Below are 18113 nucleotides of genomic sequence, written 5' to 3' on the forward strand. Positions count from 1 at the left end.
TAAACCGCAATAAATTTGTTCATTGTCGGTTCCTCCCTAAAAAAGTGAAAGAGAAATGAAATTACGATGCACCAACAGTTTATTTCTTTACATTGTATTTATTTGTTATTACTATATGTTTTCATCCTGTACTATACTGTAGAGTGCTATTATTTTTAAATGAAAAACATGCTGCAATGTTGTTGTTTTTTTTTTTTGGGGGGGGGGGGGTGCTGGAGAGATGAATGGCCTTTCCCAAAGGCTACCTTCTATTCATTTCAATGAGCAAAGATGTTTTTGCGATTGTTGTGAGTTAAACACCAGCGCATAATTTATGCTTCATACTAAAGCAGAACTAGTTGTGCCTTTTTTTGTCTTCTGTTCTTTAATATTTCACTTTCATTATTCGTCGATGACCATGAACACGCACGAGTGTCACCGGTTGAGTTTGTTGATTGAAAGAGGAGGACGTCCCTGTCGGCAGCCATGTTGGATGAGTCTTTCTGCTCAGGTGTGTTCCAAGCCTCTCACTTCCGGGAGCTCAGCTGCCTCGGACCACCGGCGGCACCGACACAGTGGACCGGGCGACAGGCAGGAACAAGGTCGTCATATAGTTCGTGAAGCGCGGCGGAGGAAGAACGCTTTCCTGACAACAGAAGAGTCTTCCTTGCAGTCCACTTGGCGTGGCTCCCCCGCCGGAGCTGAGCGAATTGACGCATTGTGGAGTCGACAGGGTGGGGGGGAGAGGAGGAGGAGGAAGAAGAAGAGGAGGAGGAGGAGGAGGAGGAGGAGGTGTTGGTAGTGGTGGTAGTGGTGGCGGTGGTGGCGGTGGAGGGGGCGCGCACTGCAACCCCTCCTTCCCGAACACAACCGAGGAGGCATCTACCGGCGGAAGCGCGATGGCCGACACCGACGACCATCAACCGGAGAACGGCTTCGTGTCCCCCGAGAGCACGTCGTCGTCTTCGCCGGCTCCTCTGACGCGCATCGACGGCTCGGTCCTGCCTTTCCTCGGCGGCTTCGGGAAGTACCAGAAACAGCTGATCCTGCTCACGTGGATCCCGGCGCTCTTCATCGGATTCAGCCAGTACTCGGACAATTTCCTGCTCGCCCAGCCGAACAACACATGCATCCAGCCCTTGGCGAACGCCACCGTTTCCACCACGAGCTCCACCACGACCACCACCACCGCCGCCGCCGCCTCCACATCAGCCGGCAGCAACGTGACGTGGGCCCACTCGGGTGGCCCCAAGAACGCGAGCTGGCGGGCTGCTGGCGTCCACAACGACACGGGCGACACGCAGTGCATGTGCAACGCTTGGACCTTTGAGCTGGACACCGGCCTTGTGCAGAACGTTGTCACCAAGGTAAGATGTCTTCATCCTATGGAGATATTCATTCATTCACTCGCTCATTCATTTATTGAACACAATGGGGGGGCAGGCATGAGGGTTCTGTCCCTGATCACCTGCTTAATTTCCACATTTTGGTCCCAGAGTGTCTCCGCAAGCGTGTCTATACGATTGTCATTACCCCTCTTTTTTGAAATTTACTCACCATTTCTAGTCTGTCCTCTTTGACAACAGTCCACATTTGTCAGCTGCACCCCTTGGTGTCACCTTACTGACAGGCCCGGTGGAATTTGCCGGTGGTGGCAGCACACCAAAAGGACATAAAAGACAGGAGCCGTTCGATTTGGGGCAAAGGTCTTTAGTACGCACGCTCTGGAATAATGCAACTCGTGACCAAACGTCGCCTCCACCCCTGCCCGCCGGCTGCCCCGTGACTAAACAACATATTCCTACACTGCTCGTTCTGGAGGCCTTTATCATGTCGTATCATGCTGTTGATCAAATAAACTAGCGTCACCTTGGTGTTCTAGTATCATCACAGCAATTAAAAACCTGGCCTATTTGTGTGTAAAAGGACCATGATTTGCTAACGTAATCAAATCTTCAACGCTCGCCTCACAAGGAGAATCAATGGAGATGAAAGTGCAATTTGATTAGCTGGCGGCTGCTGGCGAACAAGAGGAACTTATCCAGATTCTGCAAATGAATGTCGGTTGAGTTTTGCGGGCTTATCAGCGCACACGCAGTCGGATGTTAAGCTAAGCTTTGAAGTGTCTTTGCACTAAAGGTGGTTGGGGCAGCTTGGGCTTGTGCCCGCTACGGTGCCGACAGCCCATCTGCTTATCTAAAATAATGTCTGATTTAAGTAAAGCAAACAAACCGCAGCGACCCAGGACGAAAGTGAGCAGTAGTTGATAAAATATTCTGGTTAGAATGATTTACGTATTCATAGGGTAAGAAATGTTTCACAGTTTAAACGGGGTACACGCATACCAATTATTATTATTATTGTTTTTATTTTTGTTTATTTTTATTTTTTTAAATATGAAAGACCCCCATACTACAATTGTCCAACCATTGCAAAAAAATTGTTAGAAATTACATTGACGATGTTATTTGTTAATATTCTAATTGAGTAGGATGTTATTGAAAATGTCATGTCTTAAAAGTCCCGTATTTTGCCAAACTAACTTTTTCTAGTATATGGGATGTAATATTGTCTCCATGGTGCCTCAGTAAAGTTCCAGATGTTTTTCTACCGAGACGCCTGAAATCAGGCCATTTGAATTTCTCGAGCTTAACTACGTCACTAGCGAAGATCTCCGCCTTCCCTTTCCGCTCCCGAGCCAGCGCTGTAGACATAACGAGGCACACGGGGCAACCAATCAGAGGAAAGGTGTCGATCTTAGCCAAATATGGATAAAGCAGATACAAAACTGTGTCAAACAGAATTAACTGTTAGAGTGGCCTTTTCTGGAGACGCGTATGGCAAAGCCAAGGTGTTTTTTTTAAAATGAAATTGACACTTTTATGCTAAGTCCATGTTAGAGAGTAACTCTATAGGGATCTAAATAGCCAAAATATTGGACCTTTAAAACTAAATAATTTTACCTCTGCATCGAAACTTAAGGGAGACCCCAATATTTTGATAAAGTACCCACAATCTTGTCTTCTCCAAAAACCATGTCATTTGTAGTACCAAGGCTGACCTGTGAGAGGCAGCATATTGCCGCAGGGTTTCCAGATTTGAGGAAACTACAAAAAAGAAGCAGTAGAAGAAGAAATGGAAGAAGCTAGGCAAACTGATAGCTTATCTAGTAACTACGTTGCAGTTGCAATCACTTGACTTGTGAGGAACTTTATAGAAACACTCAGCACAACTAGTTTGTGTCCGGCAACAGCGGAAGCTTCAGGTCGCATCCTAATTGGCTGTCTTTCCATTTTCATGTCACAATCGCAGAGTCCATGTTCCTGCTAAATTTGGTGTTGACCACATACGTAAGGAATTACGATCATTAATATCGAGGGAGTTTAAGATCGAGCCTCCCAACCGTTGGTCGATCGGGAGGGGAAAAAACACTCTTAATCCACCCTGCACAACTTGATATTTACTCAGGATGATCTTTTGGAGACATCTGATAATGAGGCCTTTGCTGACTTTGATTAGAATTGAGAGAAAATGCTTAAATTTGGCTTACATGTTGGTATGTGTTTACCCTGCTTAAGTCGTAAAATATATTGCAAAGTGAATGGGTGGATCCACGCTCAATATTTTTTTTTTTTCTTTTAATATTAAACACCGTTTCATCCTCTCTTGCTGGTGTTACCTGCTCTGCTCATTCTGCATTTGTGTTGCCTTTGCATACACACCGAGAATGTCATGTTGATGCCACGACATGCTTGAATGGTCAGTAAACGTCTCAACCATGCATGTCAACCTTGTGACAAGGTCATAATTGGGAGAGATTAAATCTGTGGCGACAACAACCTTTTACTGTCTGTACTCTTCCTACAGCATTTTACAGCACAAATCTCACATAGAATCATCTACATTTGCTATAAAATGACACAATTTTCCCAGGCACAGCTCAACACAGATTCTAGTTCCTGGTCATGTCACACTTTTATTGTTACCAGAATTTGTGGAGCACAATCACGAGTGCCCATTGAAAAAAGTGACGTGACAGCTACCCCCACTGGGCTGTTTAAATGACGGTGGGCAGAAAGTCAGCAGTGGATGGACCACAATCATTTGCGCCTGAAAACCCATGTGAAAAAAAACCCAGACATGCCCACTAGGTTGAACGACAGGAATAGGAACACTAAGGAAGCTACCCCCACACAAAAATTTCTGCAGCAATCATTTACGCCCTATTGGTAAAAATGGTAGTGTATATGCCAACAATCCCCAACGGGGTGTTTGAATGACAGCTGGCCAAAAGTCAGCAGGAACAGGAGCACTTTAAAAACTGAGAGTAATTTGTGTGAAATTCTTGTTCCTGGTCATGTCATACCATTTCACGGCTTCTTGTTAGGCAAAATTTGTGCAACAATTATTTTAACCCATTGGGAGAAACATGCCATATGCCACCCATGCCTACCAGACTGTCTAGATTTTAGTGGACAGATGGTCAGCAGGAATAGTAGAGCTGCACGATATTGGGGGGGGGGGGGTGACATTGAGATTTTATTTTTTAAACCTGGTGATATATATCACGATATTTAAAAAAAAGTATGGGAAATGTAAAACGGGCATGAAAACCAGCGCACATTTCTTTTCCCCCCTCTGATTTATTTTTTTTAACAGTTTATAATACTGTTAATACGCATTACTGTATGTTATCATTAACATAGCTGATGTTCGTTGTTTTAATTCTTTGCTTTTTACATGTCATTTTTACAGTAAACTATAACTGGTAGTGACAAACAGCTTGAAGCAAGCACGTTCTGCTTCTCATTTGGAGAATTGTTCCCCATTTGTCAAACGGGACACACGCACGCTTTAAAAAAAACAAAAAAGGTGCTAAAAAGATCATTTGAAGGCAAGGTGCAGCGATTTGACTTTTGTGATGATGACGCTCAAACGATATTGTGCAGCTCTAAGGAATAGTACCCCCCTAAATTTGCGGTGCAATCATTTGTGCCGTAAACAACATACACACACACGTTACATTATAGTTATGCCCAAACGGGCAAAACGTCAGCAGGCGCTGGACCACTAGATACTGCACATTACCCCAAAAAGCACTACAGTGTAAGAGTTTTTGCCTGCACATTTATTTCACAATAAAACCTATGAGGGTGGCACTTCTGCTCTTTCTCCCACTGCGTGAAGTGCGGCCCCTGCAAAAAAAAGGATCCTCTGCCACTTGTGCTCCAGCGTGTGTGCATTGCCACATGTTCCCTTCTCCAAGTACATCAAATAGGATGTGGCACAGCAGCGGGAACTGATGACTCTGCATTTGCGCCTGTGTTTGGACTGCGTGGTCACAGTTGGGTTCAGCTGTCCGTGACTCTGTGTAAGTAAGGCGAGTGTCAACACTGGCCTCATGCACAAACACACACAGACACACAAGCACACGCACGCACGCACTGAGCCCCATGTGACTGGGTCCTTATGATCATGTGTGAGCAACCCGAGGCCACACTCTGTACTCTGCATTGAGTTCTCACTCTTCAGCTGGAAGGAAAGGGGTTTGAAAGCTTCAAATAGTAGAGTGCTGAAATGACGCCAACCAAACACAATTCAGATCTTCCTTAGATTCAGGGCAAAACTCACTGATAGTCATCGGAAACATGTTGAGAATTGTGACATAACGAGACCTCCTTGTGCTAGTCAGTCATTCTGTTATCACTTTGCAAGAGTCAATTCATGAGCTCCACTCATTCCTGATGCTTTTCAACCGGGCAGTGCTACTAGTTTAAGGACCTTGTTCCAAATGTGCCTGGCTGTTTTTTTAAATTTGTTTTACATTGATGGCCTATATGGGTTTTTCATTCAAATAATTACTCTTATGACTTTATGACTGTCTTACGACGCACCCGTAGGAACGGAACGCCGTCGTGAATCGAGGACTCCCTGTATTAAGTGACATGAACCTCAGCCATCGTATGTAGGACATCACTCAAATGTAATTCGGTTCATCCTTAGATTTAGGACAGTAACTCTTAACAGTAACCTCAACCATGTTATGTTGAATGTTATTTGAAATGCTTTGCTTTATTCCTTTAGCTGGTTTACCAGTTGACGTACTTGCCAGGTTTCCTGAGTGCAACTTGCTATCTTTCAGTTCCCTCCTAGCCAGCGCTGAAAGTAGCATTTACAAGAAGTGGCGAAGGATCCAAAGTGGTTCATGTAGAGACTCGCTCTAATTGAGTCAAAGTCGTCCTCAGGGTCCATCTTAATTGGACTGAGCCTCTGAAATGAGAATGTATCATTACTCTCGTTTGTAACCGACCCTTATCGGCTCACACTTGGGGTCAGAAACATTAGAGCGAGACCCCAGAGTGCCGCAGGTTTGACTACGGTGTGGGCGGATGTGATAAGGGAGACCGTTACGTAAAAAGCTGCTGGGCCTCAGATGTGAAAGATGATACTGAAGGATGAACACCCATGACGTGAAGAGGCCCTCACTGCACTGTGTCCATTTTATTTTGTTTAGCCAGCTGCTCATACCCCCCCCCCCCCCCCCTACCTTCCTGCTGATCAGTGTGGGACACTTTGAAACACTTCCAGCTGTCAAAAGGGGATGAACCTGCCCACCCCCGCCCATCCACCCAACCACCCACCAGTGCAGCCACTCAGGATGCAGACATGAGCGTCACTCTGCAGTGTCAGCAGGGACGCAAGACGCCGGTGTTAGCCACAGATAAAACTTACACGCGTGTCAGCTTTGTATCTAATAAGTGCAATGAACATTTGGGGAGGTTGGGGTTCGATTCCATCACTAAAGTATGGTACTGGGGGTGGGACACAATATCAATATCGCACTGCAGCTTTGTCATTGCCTCATCATTGTGACATTTCGGGACACACAGCTAGAAAAAAACAAAATAATGATGTTAGCGAGACGCGTTGATGTGCCTATTGCAATAATATAGAATTAACATAGCTGTACTCTAAATGTTGTTTGTTTGCATTTTTTTAAAATATATTTTGGGGTCTTGGGTGGCTGGGAAAATGTGTTGTAGCAGGTGTGTGGCTTAAAAGGAAGTTTTAAGGCTACAGTTGTTGTTTTCGTGTATATTGTCAAAGGTCTTGAAGGATGCCAAAATGACTACTTTGTCGCGATTCGCTTCTCTCCTTTGTGCTGCCAACGGCAGTCTTGTGGCCCCCGAAATGGGTGGAGCTTGACACACTGCAGTTTACTGATTGGTTGACAGAGAACCGTCACTTCCTTGTGACAGCAGGAATTGAATGGGAAGACAAAAGGCACTGTTTCTCAAACAAAGCTTGTCTTCTTCTTGTAATAAACATCATCCACATGCCAAGAAGAAAGAACATGCCATGCCCCCCGTCTTTGTTGAATTCATTGTTTGGACACTTTCATGCTGCTATGATGTCATGCTATTTATTGCCTGTGTTCAAGCCAGATCAGGGTTTACCATTCCAAACTGTGCCGCGGTGAGCTCAACTGAACTATACGGCAAGTTTTTGTCAGTCTGTATATTGACTGCGTAGGTCGGTGTTGATGTGGTTAGCACGGCTGCCTCACAGTCGAGAGGTTCGGGTTTCTGTGTGAAGTTGCATGTCCTCCCCATGCTTGCGTGGGTTTTCTCCGGGTGCTGTAGCGTCTACCCTCAATTCTAAATGCAGTCATTCTAAATAAAATCATTTTAGGTTTCGGTCCATTCGGTCATTGCTACATATCTGTAAGGTTCTAGCTTAACCGCAAACCTAGTTAGCTAAGAGGTGGTGTAGAAATTCGACGGGTGGATCACTGCAGCAGTACAACGGAAGCAAATTGAAGCACGGATTCTTATTCGTACACTTGCTCATATTGTCTTTAAGCCCCAGTCTGTACGCCCACCACTTCACAGCATTTTCCACCCATGGGTCAGGTAAAACTTGGAAGGGTCTGATCATCACTGTTGCTAGGCAGTAACTATGCAGCAGCCTCTCTCTCTCTCACTTCCTCTCTTGCTCTCTGTATCGCTCTCTTTCTCTGTGTTCTTCTTTCTACCTTCTCTTCCCCTCAAAATGTTTCCTTGTGATTCATTCTTTTTATCTGTGCATTCCTTTTCATCGTGTTTCGATCTGATGGTCACATATTTAATGTATTTTTGTATTTTATTTTTTGCCTTTTTTTCTCTTCTGGTGTTTCTCTTGCTCTCCTCCTTCCCCACCTTTGAAACACCCCACCCACAACTTTAAAGTTCGGCAGGTTCACAAAAGAGCAGCACCAATTGTAACATGCCGACTGATCGTTGATGTAGTCTTTCATTATTATGACTTTGATCATTTATTAATCAGGAAACCCCCCCCCCCCCTGCTGAATTTTCTTTATTTTCCATCCAGTTTAAAAAAAAAAGTTTTTTTAAAACCAGCTGTTCATTATGATCGTAGATGATTGTTCAATACAGTCAATTTATTTATAACATATTTAGTATACTATAATGATTCACAGAAAGATACAGCGGTACCTTGCCTTACAAGTGCCTCAACTTTAGATACAAGCAAGCTTCTGATTAAAAATAATAATAATAATAATGGAGCATTTATGTGGGCAAGGAGAGCAGCTGTCGTTGATGTACTTTCGGCTGTTAATTGAACGGGACAAATAGTCAATCGCACAAATGCAATATAAGAACACTGGCAGGGAGCTGCTGTAGGTCACAACTCACGCTCCGATGCTCACATGCAGACTGACCGGCCAAGCAAACTCCAGCTCTTGACATCAATCACTAGGCCATGCCCCTTAAAGTCATACGTCAACACAGAAATACTACAGTGCTCGCAGTAATTACACGTAATAAATAGGCTTTACACGATCAGGATTTTTGGGGCAATCAAAAATAAATAAACTATTTGGGGCAATAAAGTCTGCACAGAATTTGAGACAACAAGCCTTTGCTAAAGATTAGCATTCGCAAGGCTAATGCTTGCGATGCATTAGCGAGTTAGTGATGACCATTTTAGGTAAAATAAATAAATAAATAAAAACCCGCTAAATAACACTACTATGTTATATTTATATTACACATTTAATAGTGTCAAAAATCACTTACAGATGCTCGTCTGTCGTTTTTTGGCAATGCTTTTCCACTGGCTCAAAAGTGCGTCCGTCTGCAACAAATGTCCGTGCACACAACATGGAGAGTGGCGAAATGGTTCCAGGCGGCGCAGATTTTTTCCGAGTGGCTCAAATATGCTTTTATTAGCGTTATTTCTCATGTAAAATGCACACCCATGTATTATACGCACCCCCAAAGTTGACCTCAAAATTATCATTAAACAAAACATAACCATAAATAAATTAATGACGGTTGTTGTTCAGTCATCAGTCCTATTTAAAAACACAATATTTCACAAATTCTGCCAGCGTATGTGAACAACTGTGTGTGTGTACAACTTTACATATATGCCGTCATACGTACCCCTGTCATATTTGAATGAAAGTGTAGGCTACACCTTTTTCATAACTTCTAGGTGGCGGTGGCATATTAGAATGAACATGTACACCTATCTCATAACCTCTAGGTGGCAGTGGCATATTGGAATGGAAGTGTACAGCTTTTTCATAACCTAGATGGCGGCATACATTTATAAAATGTGAGTTTTTTCCTATTTTCCTCTATACCTATGTATAATGCGCACTATTGACTTTTGACGTTTTTTTTTTTTTTTTGGGGGGGGGGGGAATATACATTATAGATGGGAAATTATGGTCATACTTTTTATTGCCTCGAGGCAGAAATTTTTGCATTGGCCAATTTTTGTGGTTGACTTTGTCGAGTTAGCCGATTTGATCATTTATTTGATTTAATTTTTTTTTTACCACCGCCGTACTTTGATGCTCACTGAACTAAGTTGAACTCCAGCATAGTTTCCCAAATATACTGGCCAGATTACGTGGCATATGCTGTGAGGGATTCCTCTGTAGTTCATTCCCCAAGTCACACACATCTCAACAGCACTCGGTTAGTTCCAATTAGTCAATGTTTATTCATGTAGCAAAGACCTCAAATGAGCAGCAGGAATGCCGTAACCATTGTTCCAATGCTGTCGCATTCATTTACGAGAAGTCAGTAGACGCGCTGAGGATTTTAACGTATTTTCTCTCCCCAACCCGACCTGTCGGCTCTTCACGGCTTCGCATTTCTGTCTGCTAATAGGTTTATATACGTGTCTCACCCAACTCTACACACTGCCTTCTATTCATTATTCTCTAATGAGCAACACAATAGCAAAGCAGCAGAACACGAGGATAATGGGGTGCCTGCATAGCGGACGAGCCGCGCATGATGGGACTGGGACTGAACCTGATTGTTTGGAATTGTTGCAGAGAGTACCTTCATTTTCATACAGTAGCACCTCAGAGGTTGATCTTGTAAGTGCGTAAGTAAGTGAACTTTCAAAGCAAAATTTTTGTTTCTTTTTTCACTGCTCAAGTAATGTTTAAGCAACATTTTAACATTATTCGTTGGCAAAAATGAACCAACCAAATAGTAATCCGTTAAAACAAGGAGCCACTCGCTTAACTCCAATGAATAATAGGAGTAGTGCTATGCAATTAGGACAACATTTTATATCCTGCTAACAATACACAGCCTGATATACCTGTAGTATTTTCTTTAAAATTACATGAAAGTAGATTTTCTCTTGTCTTTTCCCCTTTTATTTATAAAACACATTTTTATCTAGAAAAGATAATACAATGAATAAAGGATAAATAAGAATAGAGTAAAAAACAAATACCCAGTGGAAAAATACTATTCAAAATATATGGTAGTACAACCAGTTTTCAAGGAATGTGCACTGTTGTTGTGCACATTATGTAGTGTAATATAAAACGTAGTTACAAGTAGTGTAACAAGGTTCTATAGTGCCACAAACTGTTATTTGCGGGTGATGTAAACATGCTACCGGAAAGTAGATGCGTTACTGCAGTTACGAACATTCTGACTTGTGTACAAATTCGGGTTCCGCCGCTGCTGTTGGATTGTAACTCCCTCATAAACAGAGGACCCTGTCAGTGTACTACTGTTTTTGCTAGCGCAAGCTGCTAGCTCAAGTCACAGCACGTAGTTGCCATCAATGAATGCACGAGCTTGGTCAGCGATAGACCTAGTTAATAATACATGTGTATTGACAAATGCTTTAACAGAAAATGCTAATGACGTGTTGGCAAGCACAACCTCCCCCAATCTGTCCGCTGTACAGTTCTGTAACCCTTGAACATTTGTCGTGTTGTGGCTTTGCCACCTTGTGACATTGGACTTCCATCCATCCATCCATTTTCTACCGCTTATCCGGGTCGGGTCGCGGGGGCAGTAGCTTTAGCAGGGACGCCCAGACTTCCCTCTCCCGAGCCACTTCATCCAGCTCTTCCGGGGGGATCCCGAGGCGTTGCCAGGCCAGCCGAAGGACGTAGTCTCTCCAGCGTGTCCTGGGTCGTCCCCGGGGTCTCCTCCGGGTGGGACGTGCCCGGAACACCTAACCGGGGAGGCGTCCGGGAGGCATCCGAATCAGATGCCCCAGCCACCTCATCTGGCTCCTCTCGATGTGGAGGAGCAGCGACTCTACTCTGAGACCCACAGCTCGTGACCATAGGTGAGGGTAGGAACGTAGATCGACCGGTAAATCGACAGCCTCACCTTTCGGCCTTGCCCCTTCTTTACCACAACAGATCGATACAAAGTCCGCATCACTGCAGACGCTGCACCGATCCGCCTGTAGATCTCCCGTTCCGTTCTTCGCTCACTCGTGAACAAGACCCCAAGATACTTGAACTCCTCCACTTGGGGCAGGATCTCATCCCCGACCTGGAGAGGGCATGCCACCCTTTTCTGACTGAGGACCATGGTCTCAGACATTGGACTTTTTGTATTTCATTGTGTTGCAACACTGGTCATCTAGAGCTTCGGTGGGCTGCAGAGGCGTGTACAGCACATTCGCCACACAGCCTAGCCTCTAATTTGTTTCAGTCTAGAGAGTCACTCTGCGTTTTTTCATTCCGTCCCTCAGCTGTGAAGTGATTGCACAACAGGAACTTGTTTTGTGACCCTGCGTCTTTTTCCTTGGCTGACATCGATACCAAAAGTGTGAATGAGTGACATTCCTGGATCATGTGATGCCTGGGTGGTTCTGTGTAATCCTGGTGCGTTCCATTCTAAGCGGGTCACTGAAGTCATGCCAGGTTAAATCAAGCGCCCCCACCACTACCCAACCTAAAAGAAGGAAACCGTGTTCAGTTGTGTATGATAGTAATACAGGCTGATTTTATTATATAAGCAAAATAGAGAATGTATGAGTACTGATACAGACTGTTATAATCGATATCAGCTACAGTGGAGCCATAATGATTGAACAACACCTGATTTTGACACCAATTTCAGTTGTAGGGTAAACTGTTGCCCTCTTAAAATCTTTCTCCACTGTGTAGGCAATGCTGTAATGAACATTTCTTTAAATCTTTAAATAAAGTGTACCAATGTAATATGATTAAGTTAAATAAATACATTATCATAACTTCAATGACGTTGGACGAGGAGGATGTAAAGTTACGGGTTGTTTATCTCTTTTTTTTTTTTTTTTTTTTTTTTTTTTAACCTCACCAGCAATATCTGTCACAATAGTGTGGTAAAGTGGGTGGACAAAGTTCTTGAACCCATTGTAATTACTTTAATTTCTGCATTAATTGGTCATGAAATGTAATCTGATCTGAGTCTGCTTAGGCCAATAACACCCAAAAAAAATTTCATATTTTTTTTATTGAAAATAACGTAAACATTCACAGGATAGGAAGGAAAAAGTAAGTGAACGTCTCGGCTACAGATTCTCCAAGAACTCATGATTCAGGTGTGAGCCAACCTGGAATCCAATCAATGAGAAAGATTGGAGATGTAGGTGGGGTTCATGGTATTTGATTTTCTCTTTGTTTTTATTGAATAACGTTTATTGTAAAAATTCAAAAAGGTCAAAGTGGCAGATTAATAAACGCAGCAGGCGTTCCTTCATTCACCATGGTGCCATCCTGCTCAAGGCCCACCTTCCTGCATGGCATGATCTTGATTGGCTGGCATTTCAGACACTGTCATGCATATCATTGAACAGTCTCACCAATGCCAATCTTTGTAGCAACACCACTTATCACTAAATGGGTATTTTTCCATTCAAGTCTGTCAAAAGGGAACGTAGTACCTTAAATTTGACAATTGTAGGAAAACTTAACTTGGCATTCATTGTCTTTACAGTGGAGTCTGGTGTGTAACTCAGCATGGAAAGTCCATATTGCAAAGTTCTCCCTCTTGGTGGGCTCCATCTTCGGCTACCTGGTGTTTGGAATCCTCGCGGACTGGTAAGACATCCTGACAGCTTTACAGCCGCGTCAATATCTTTACATTTATAGGTGTTTAAAGATTTATTTAAGGTGTGTGTGTGTGTGTGTGTGTGAATATATATATATATATATATATATATATATATATATATATATATATATATATATATTCATATTCATTCATTCTTTACGTTGCATCTCATTTTGTAGGTTTGGCCGCCACCCGGTGCTGATCTTATCCGTGCTGTTCATGTTGGTGTTCGGGCTCACCGTGGCCTTCTCGGTCAACCTTCCTATGTTCAGCACGCTGCGATTCTTCGAAGGCTTTTGCTTGTCAGGCATCACGTTGTCCCTCTACGTCCTCAGTAAGTACTTCCTCTGAGTTTTATTTGGTTTCACAACTGCATGGCGGACCAGATCAAAAGCTCTGAGCTCCACGTGACGTATGTTTCCAAACGTCCTGCGCTACCTGGACCAAAATATTATTACTCGTCACAATAGTCTCAATCCTACAAAGACATTTAGGGCAATTATATGCTTCCAACTTTGTGGTAACAGTTTGGGGGAAGGCTGTGTCGTACAGAACTTTCAACATCCCGACAGAGTTGGCGCACTCCCTCTCCCCCGCACTCACCCAAAAAACAAATGCAAAAGTCAAATCAAAGCCCTTTTATGGCCAAGGCATCATGATTAATTATGCACACAGTTGGGGAACCCCTGTCAAAGAGGGAATGTCCATCTTTTACTTTTCTAAACAGCAACAATGCCAGATTGCTGCACTTTAAATCTTCCCCACCCTTTTGGTAAATACCAAAATAATGTAGAAAGAGTTCCCAGGACTTTGGAAGCTGTAAAAGCTGTAAACGGGGTACAATATGTTAATATATTTTGGCTTATATTGGTATAAAAAGGTTTGTTGATGTCCATATGCTGAAATATTATTTTTTTTGGGATTAACCCTCAAAATTCAGTACAAAGCACACCTGCACATGTTTGTTGAAGCTTGATTTAATATTTGTATGGGCTTTTGTCTTTTCCATGTGGGCCTACCTGCATTTCAGATGCGCTTTTGTGTGTGTGTTTTCCAGTCTGTATTGACAAAACTCCGCAAGCACTCTGAGACTCTGGGACGGTCATTCGATAACACATTAGCAGGGAGAATCAATCCTGTCTGACCTCCCGCCGTTCTCTTTTAAGCATTTGCTTCAAAACCGGACAGTGGCCATAAACAGCAGTTTGCAAAAAGCATCTCGGTCATACGAGGTTTACGCTTGCAACAAAACGTGACGCTTTTTTTTTTCTGGCTGGATTTTTATTTTTGATTTTTTTTTTTCACTCTCCCAGCATTGGTTCGTGTGTAGTAGATATGTAACACTCATCCCCTTTCTTCCTTGATCATCAATCCACACGCAGTTAAGTCTCCTCTATGGTGCACTTTATCCTTTTACGTCATCCTAAACAGACTGTGAGTATTAAGGGCCTTTTGGAGGGCTTGAACACGCTCCCCAAAAGGCAATATGGTAAATTCCTCTTCAAAGTTGATCAAAATGACAGATATGTTTGTCATAACAAGACAGACATAAAAAAGTCTCGGGACACCATGCCTGAAAACAAACAGGAAATGAGCAATTTTAGTTTGAGCTCAACTTTAGTCTAATGTACGTGTCTAACTCTCTTTCGACGATTTGTTAGATACCAAATTTAACTAGACAGATGGGCACATTTAAATAGTGAAGAATATGAGTTCAGCATAGAGACAAAGTTGCCTCGTCATAAAATGCAAAATTTTAATAACTCTACAAAAGATTTGGCATTTTCCTTGCTCAGTCATACCGCCAACTTATAATAATATGTAAAAAGATGTGTGTGCTTTAACATACTTAAAAACATTCCAAATTGTGCAAATGTACAGTATGTATTTTAGGGCTCCCGGAGCACAAAACCCCCAGGAACTTGTAGGAGTCCACTGTCTCCACTTCCTCCCCTCTGTAATGACCAGGGTCGCGAGTCTGCTGCTCTTCCTGTAGTCTACCACCAATTTCTTGGTCTTGCTGATTTTGATCTTCAGGTGGTTGCTGTTCACCGATTGCCGGTGGGTTTGGGAGAGTATCACCCGCAATCAACGGGGGTTCGTTGTAACTCAGCAAGAAATTCATGTGCCACCTTCCTTTAAGTACACTGCCAAATATCGGCGACGGGAAATGTTAAAAGTTTGTTATAACGCAGCCAAGCGGAGGCCTCCCTGTCCATTAACTCATTATGTCCGGTTGGTAAGCCCAAAAAAAAAGTTCAGTAGCTGCAGGAGCATTTGCACAGAGTGGCCTGCCGTGCTGAGACTTTGGAGCAGGTTCAAACATGGCTGAAACGATGTGACACTTGTGCAGCTACTGATGCTGTCTGCCACACAGGGAGATGGAAAAATAAAGCGAAAAGTATGAAAGGGGGAAAGAAGGAACGTAGTGAACCGGCCAAGCACCCTGTTTGCATAAAGAGTGTATGGAGGAATGTGGAGGCTCAACAGCTGACAAGATTTCTCACCTGTGATTTGCACTGATTTCTCATCTGCTAAGGTGATGAAATTAAACATCAGGCTCCACATTTGTATTACACAGATTTGAAGCAACAGACATTTACTGTAGAAAGTCGTTTGATGCAATTTTTTTGTTTTGTTTTAGTTTAGTTTAGTTTTTTTACCCTGACCCGCCAAGGTAGGGTGGCCCAGGCAGTCAGTCACTTATGCCTGTTATCCAAGCTCTGTTCACACATTGCCATTAGCGTGCATCCACCTGTGACAGCTTTAATGGCGTCATCCAGCAATTGAATAAGCACTTCACCTACTAAAATAAAAAAACATTCACCTACTAAAATAAAAAAAACATGATGTCTCATCACGTTGCACGAGCTTTCCTTGAGTGGACGAGATGCGGCGTGTAAAATAAAGACCTTGAAAAATAATTCAGGGTTTAGGCACAACTTAGCTCCGTGTAAATGTTAATCAAACTGCCTCGAACCGGATGATGATCCATTCACCGCTCAAAGAGTGCGCTCGTGGGCCTCTGTGTGATAAACGCTTCATTAATTTAGCAAAAGACCTTTGTTTAGAATGTTTACTCGCTGTGAGCGCTCTGTCCTCCTCGACCCGTTTTGCGTGTCCGAATGGCCACGCTTGTGTACGTCACGCACACTCATACGCGCGTGTGTGTGAGGGAGAAGGACGGGTCAAATGCAGACATGCCGCGTGAATATGTCATCAAGGATTGTCTTTTTTTTTTTTTTTTTTTACAGACATATTGTTCAATGTTTCGTTTAAGAAGGAATTTCTGATGTTGTAAAGTGCCGTCTGCTGATGAATAAAGAAACAAGATTAATCGTTCACTGAGGTTCTCCTGTAAATACGTACAATTGTGTATTATTTGCACCTTGTCAGGTTAGTCAGGTAGCTTGGGACGATCCCGGACGCCCTAATGAGATGTTTTCTGTTTGGTTCCCTCCTGTGCACGCACAAATTCATCTCTCACAGCGAGGAGACTCCATGTTTGTTTGTCCACATAAGTCGCTGCCGGATCTGCTGGATCAGCGCAGACAGGTGTCACGATACAGTATGCACTCATATTATGTTGGATAATTAAGCTACACGATTAGCCGGAAGTTATCTGTAACACCTGTTCAAACATGTTCACATTGAGTGAATGTTTATAACCACTGCTTGAGACCACAACATGTTCAGACTTTAATTTCCGAGGGTTGAAGCTAGAGCAACTACACTGTCGTTGTGCATTTATTTATTTAAATGAATCAGAATATAGATTACCTACAGACTGGGACACTGTGTGGCCCTCATTTTTAATTACCTTTGTTCAGCCAGTGTTCAAGTCGTATTTGAACATATAATACATGTGTAAAAGAACAAAAGATGCAGAAATGAATTTAGGCTTGTGTGCATGTGTAATCATATTGAAATAGAAAAATGGATGCAAAATTAATAAATCCCTAATAAAGCCGAATGCTCACTTCATCGTGGCATCCAGTAGGTCCAGAGATTTATTCCCTCTCGTTGTACATTCTGCAGATTGTGTGAGCTGTGTTATGTTATGTTACATTATATTACATTGTTATGGTTAACATGTTATGTTATGCTGTTTTACATTGTTTGTTAATGTAATGGTATGTTAAGTCACGTTTTGCATGATGTGGTTTTATTACATGCGTGTTGTGTTAAAGATGTATTTCATCTATATTATGTTACGCTATGTTGCATTATGGGAAGATACAGTACTTGGCGGGTCTGTTTACGATTATATTTTACACACAGAACAAGTATTTTTTTCAATTATCTGCGATACAGTTTGCCATGTCCTTGACCCATCACTTCTGCAATCTGTCTTCAGTCGTCATCCTGATAAATGGGTAAAGGTGCATACTTCTCTCTATCGAGGAGGGTTAAAGTTCCCTTCCGTGCAGCCGTTTGGCTCATGTGTGCTGAGCAAATACTCTTCTGCTATGACTCTACTTCACGTTCCGACTGTCTAGCTGAAAAAAAAGAAACTCTTCCCTGTTTCAAACTGCTGTTTGTTAGTGTGTCACATAGCCTCAAGCTATCTCGCATATTCCTGAGTGAAGTCCAGTGATTGACCAAATCAGCGCGGGTGACCTTTGTTTGGAGATTATAAAAAGTGAAGGAATTCAGGTCTGAGTTTACATTGGGAAATTATTCCAAGATTTATTTATTTTTTTTGGGGTCGCTGTTCCCTTTTTCGGTGGCTCCTGCTGAGCCAATCGC

The 18113-nt window shown here is 42.9% G+C and overlaps 1 protein-coding gene across 2 annotated transcripts in view; it reads left to right on the plus strand.

Moving 5' to 3' along the window:
• Positions 1-761: 761 nt before the first annotated feature.
• Positions 762-18113, plus strand: part of slc22a23 (solute carrier family 22 member 23) — a 32996-nt gene continuing 15644 nt past the window's right edge. The window contains exons 1-3 of one of the 2 annotated variants that reach the window (XM_061694948.1): positions 762-1346; positions 13248-13351; positions 13544-13698. In XM_061694948.1, the coding sequence (XP_061550932.1) occupies positions 879-1346; positions 13248-13351; positions 13544-13698 (727 nt within the window). In that variant the 5' untranslated portion in view covers positions 762-878. Of the gene's footprint in view, positions 1347-4907; positions 5351-13247; positions 13352-13543; positions 13699-18113 lie in introns of those variants that run through there. The other variant, XM_061694949.1, reaches the window with a different exon arrangement.

The sequence above is a fragment of the Phycodurus eques genome, chromosome 13 (assembly GCF_024500275.1).
Source record: "Phycodurus eques isolate BA_2022a chromosome 13, UOR_Pequ_1.1, whole genome shotgun sequence".
Classification (NCBI taxonomy): Eukaryota; Metazoa; Chordata; class Actinopteri; order Syngnathiformes; family Syngnathidae; genus Phycodurus; species Phycodurus eques.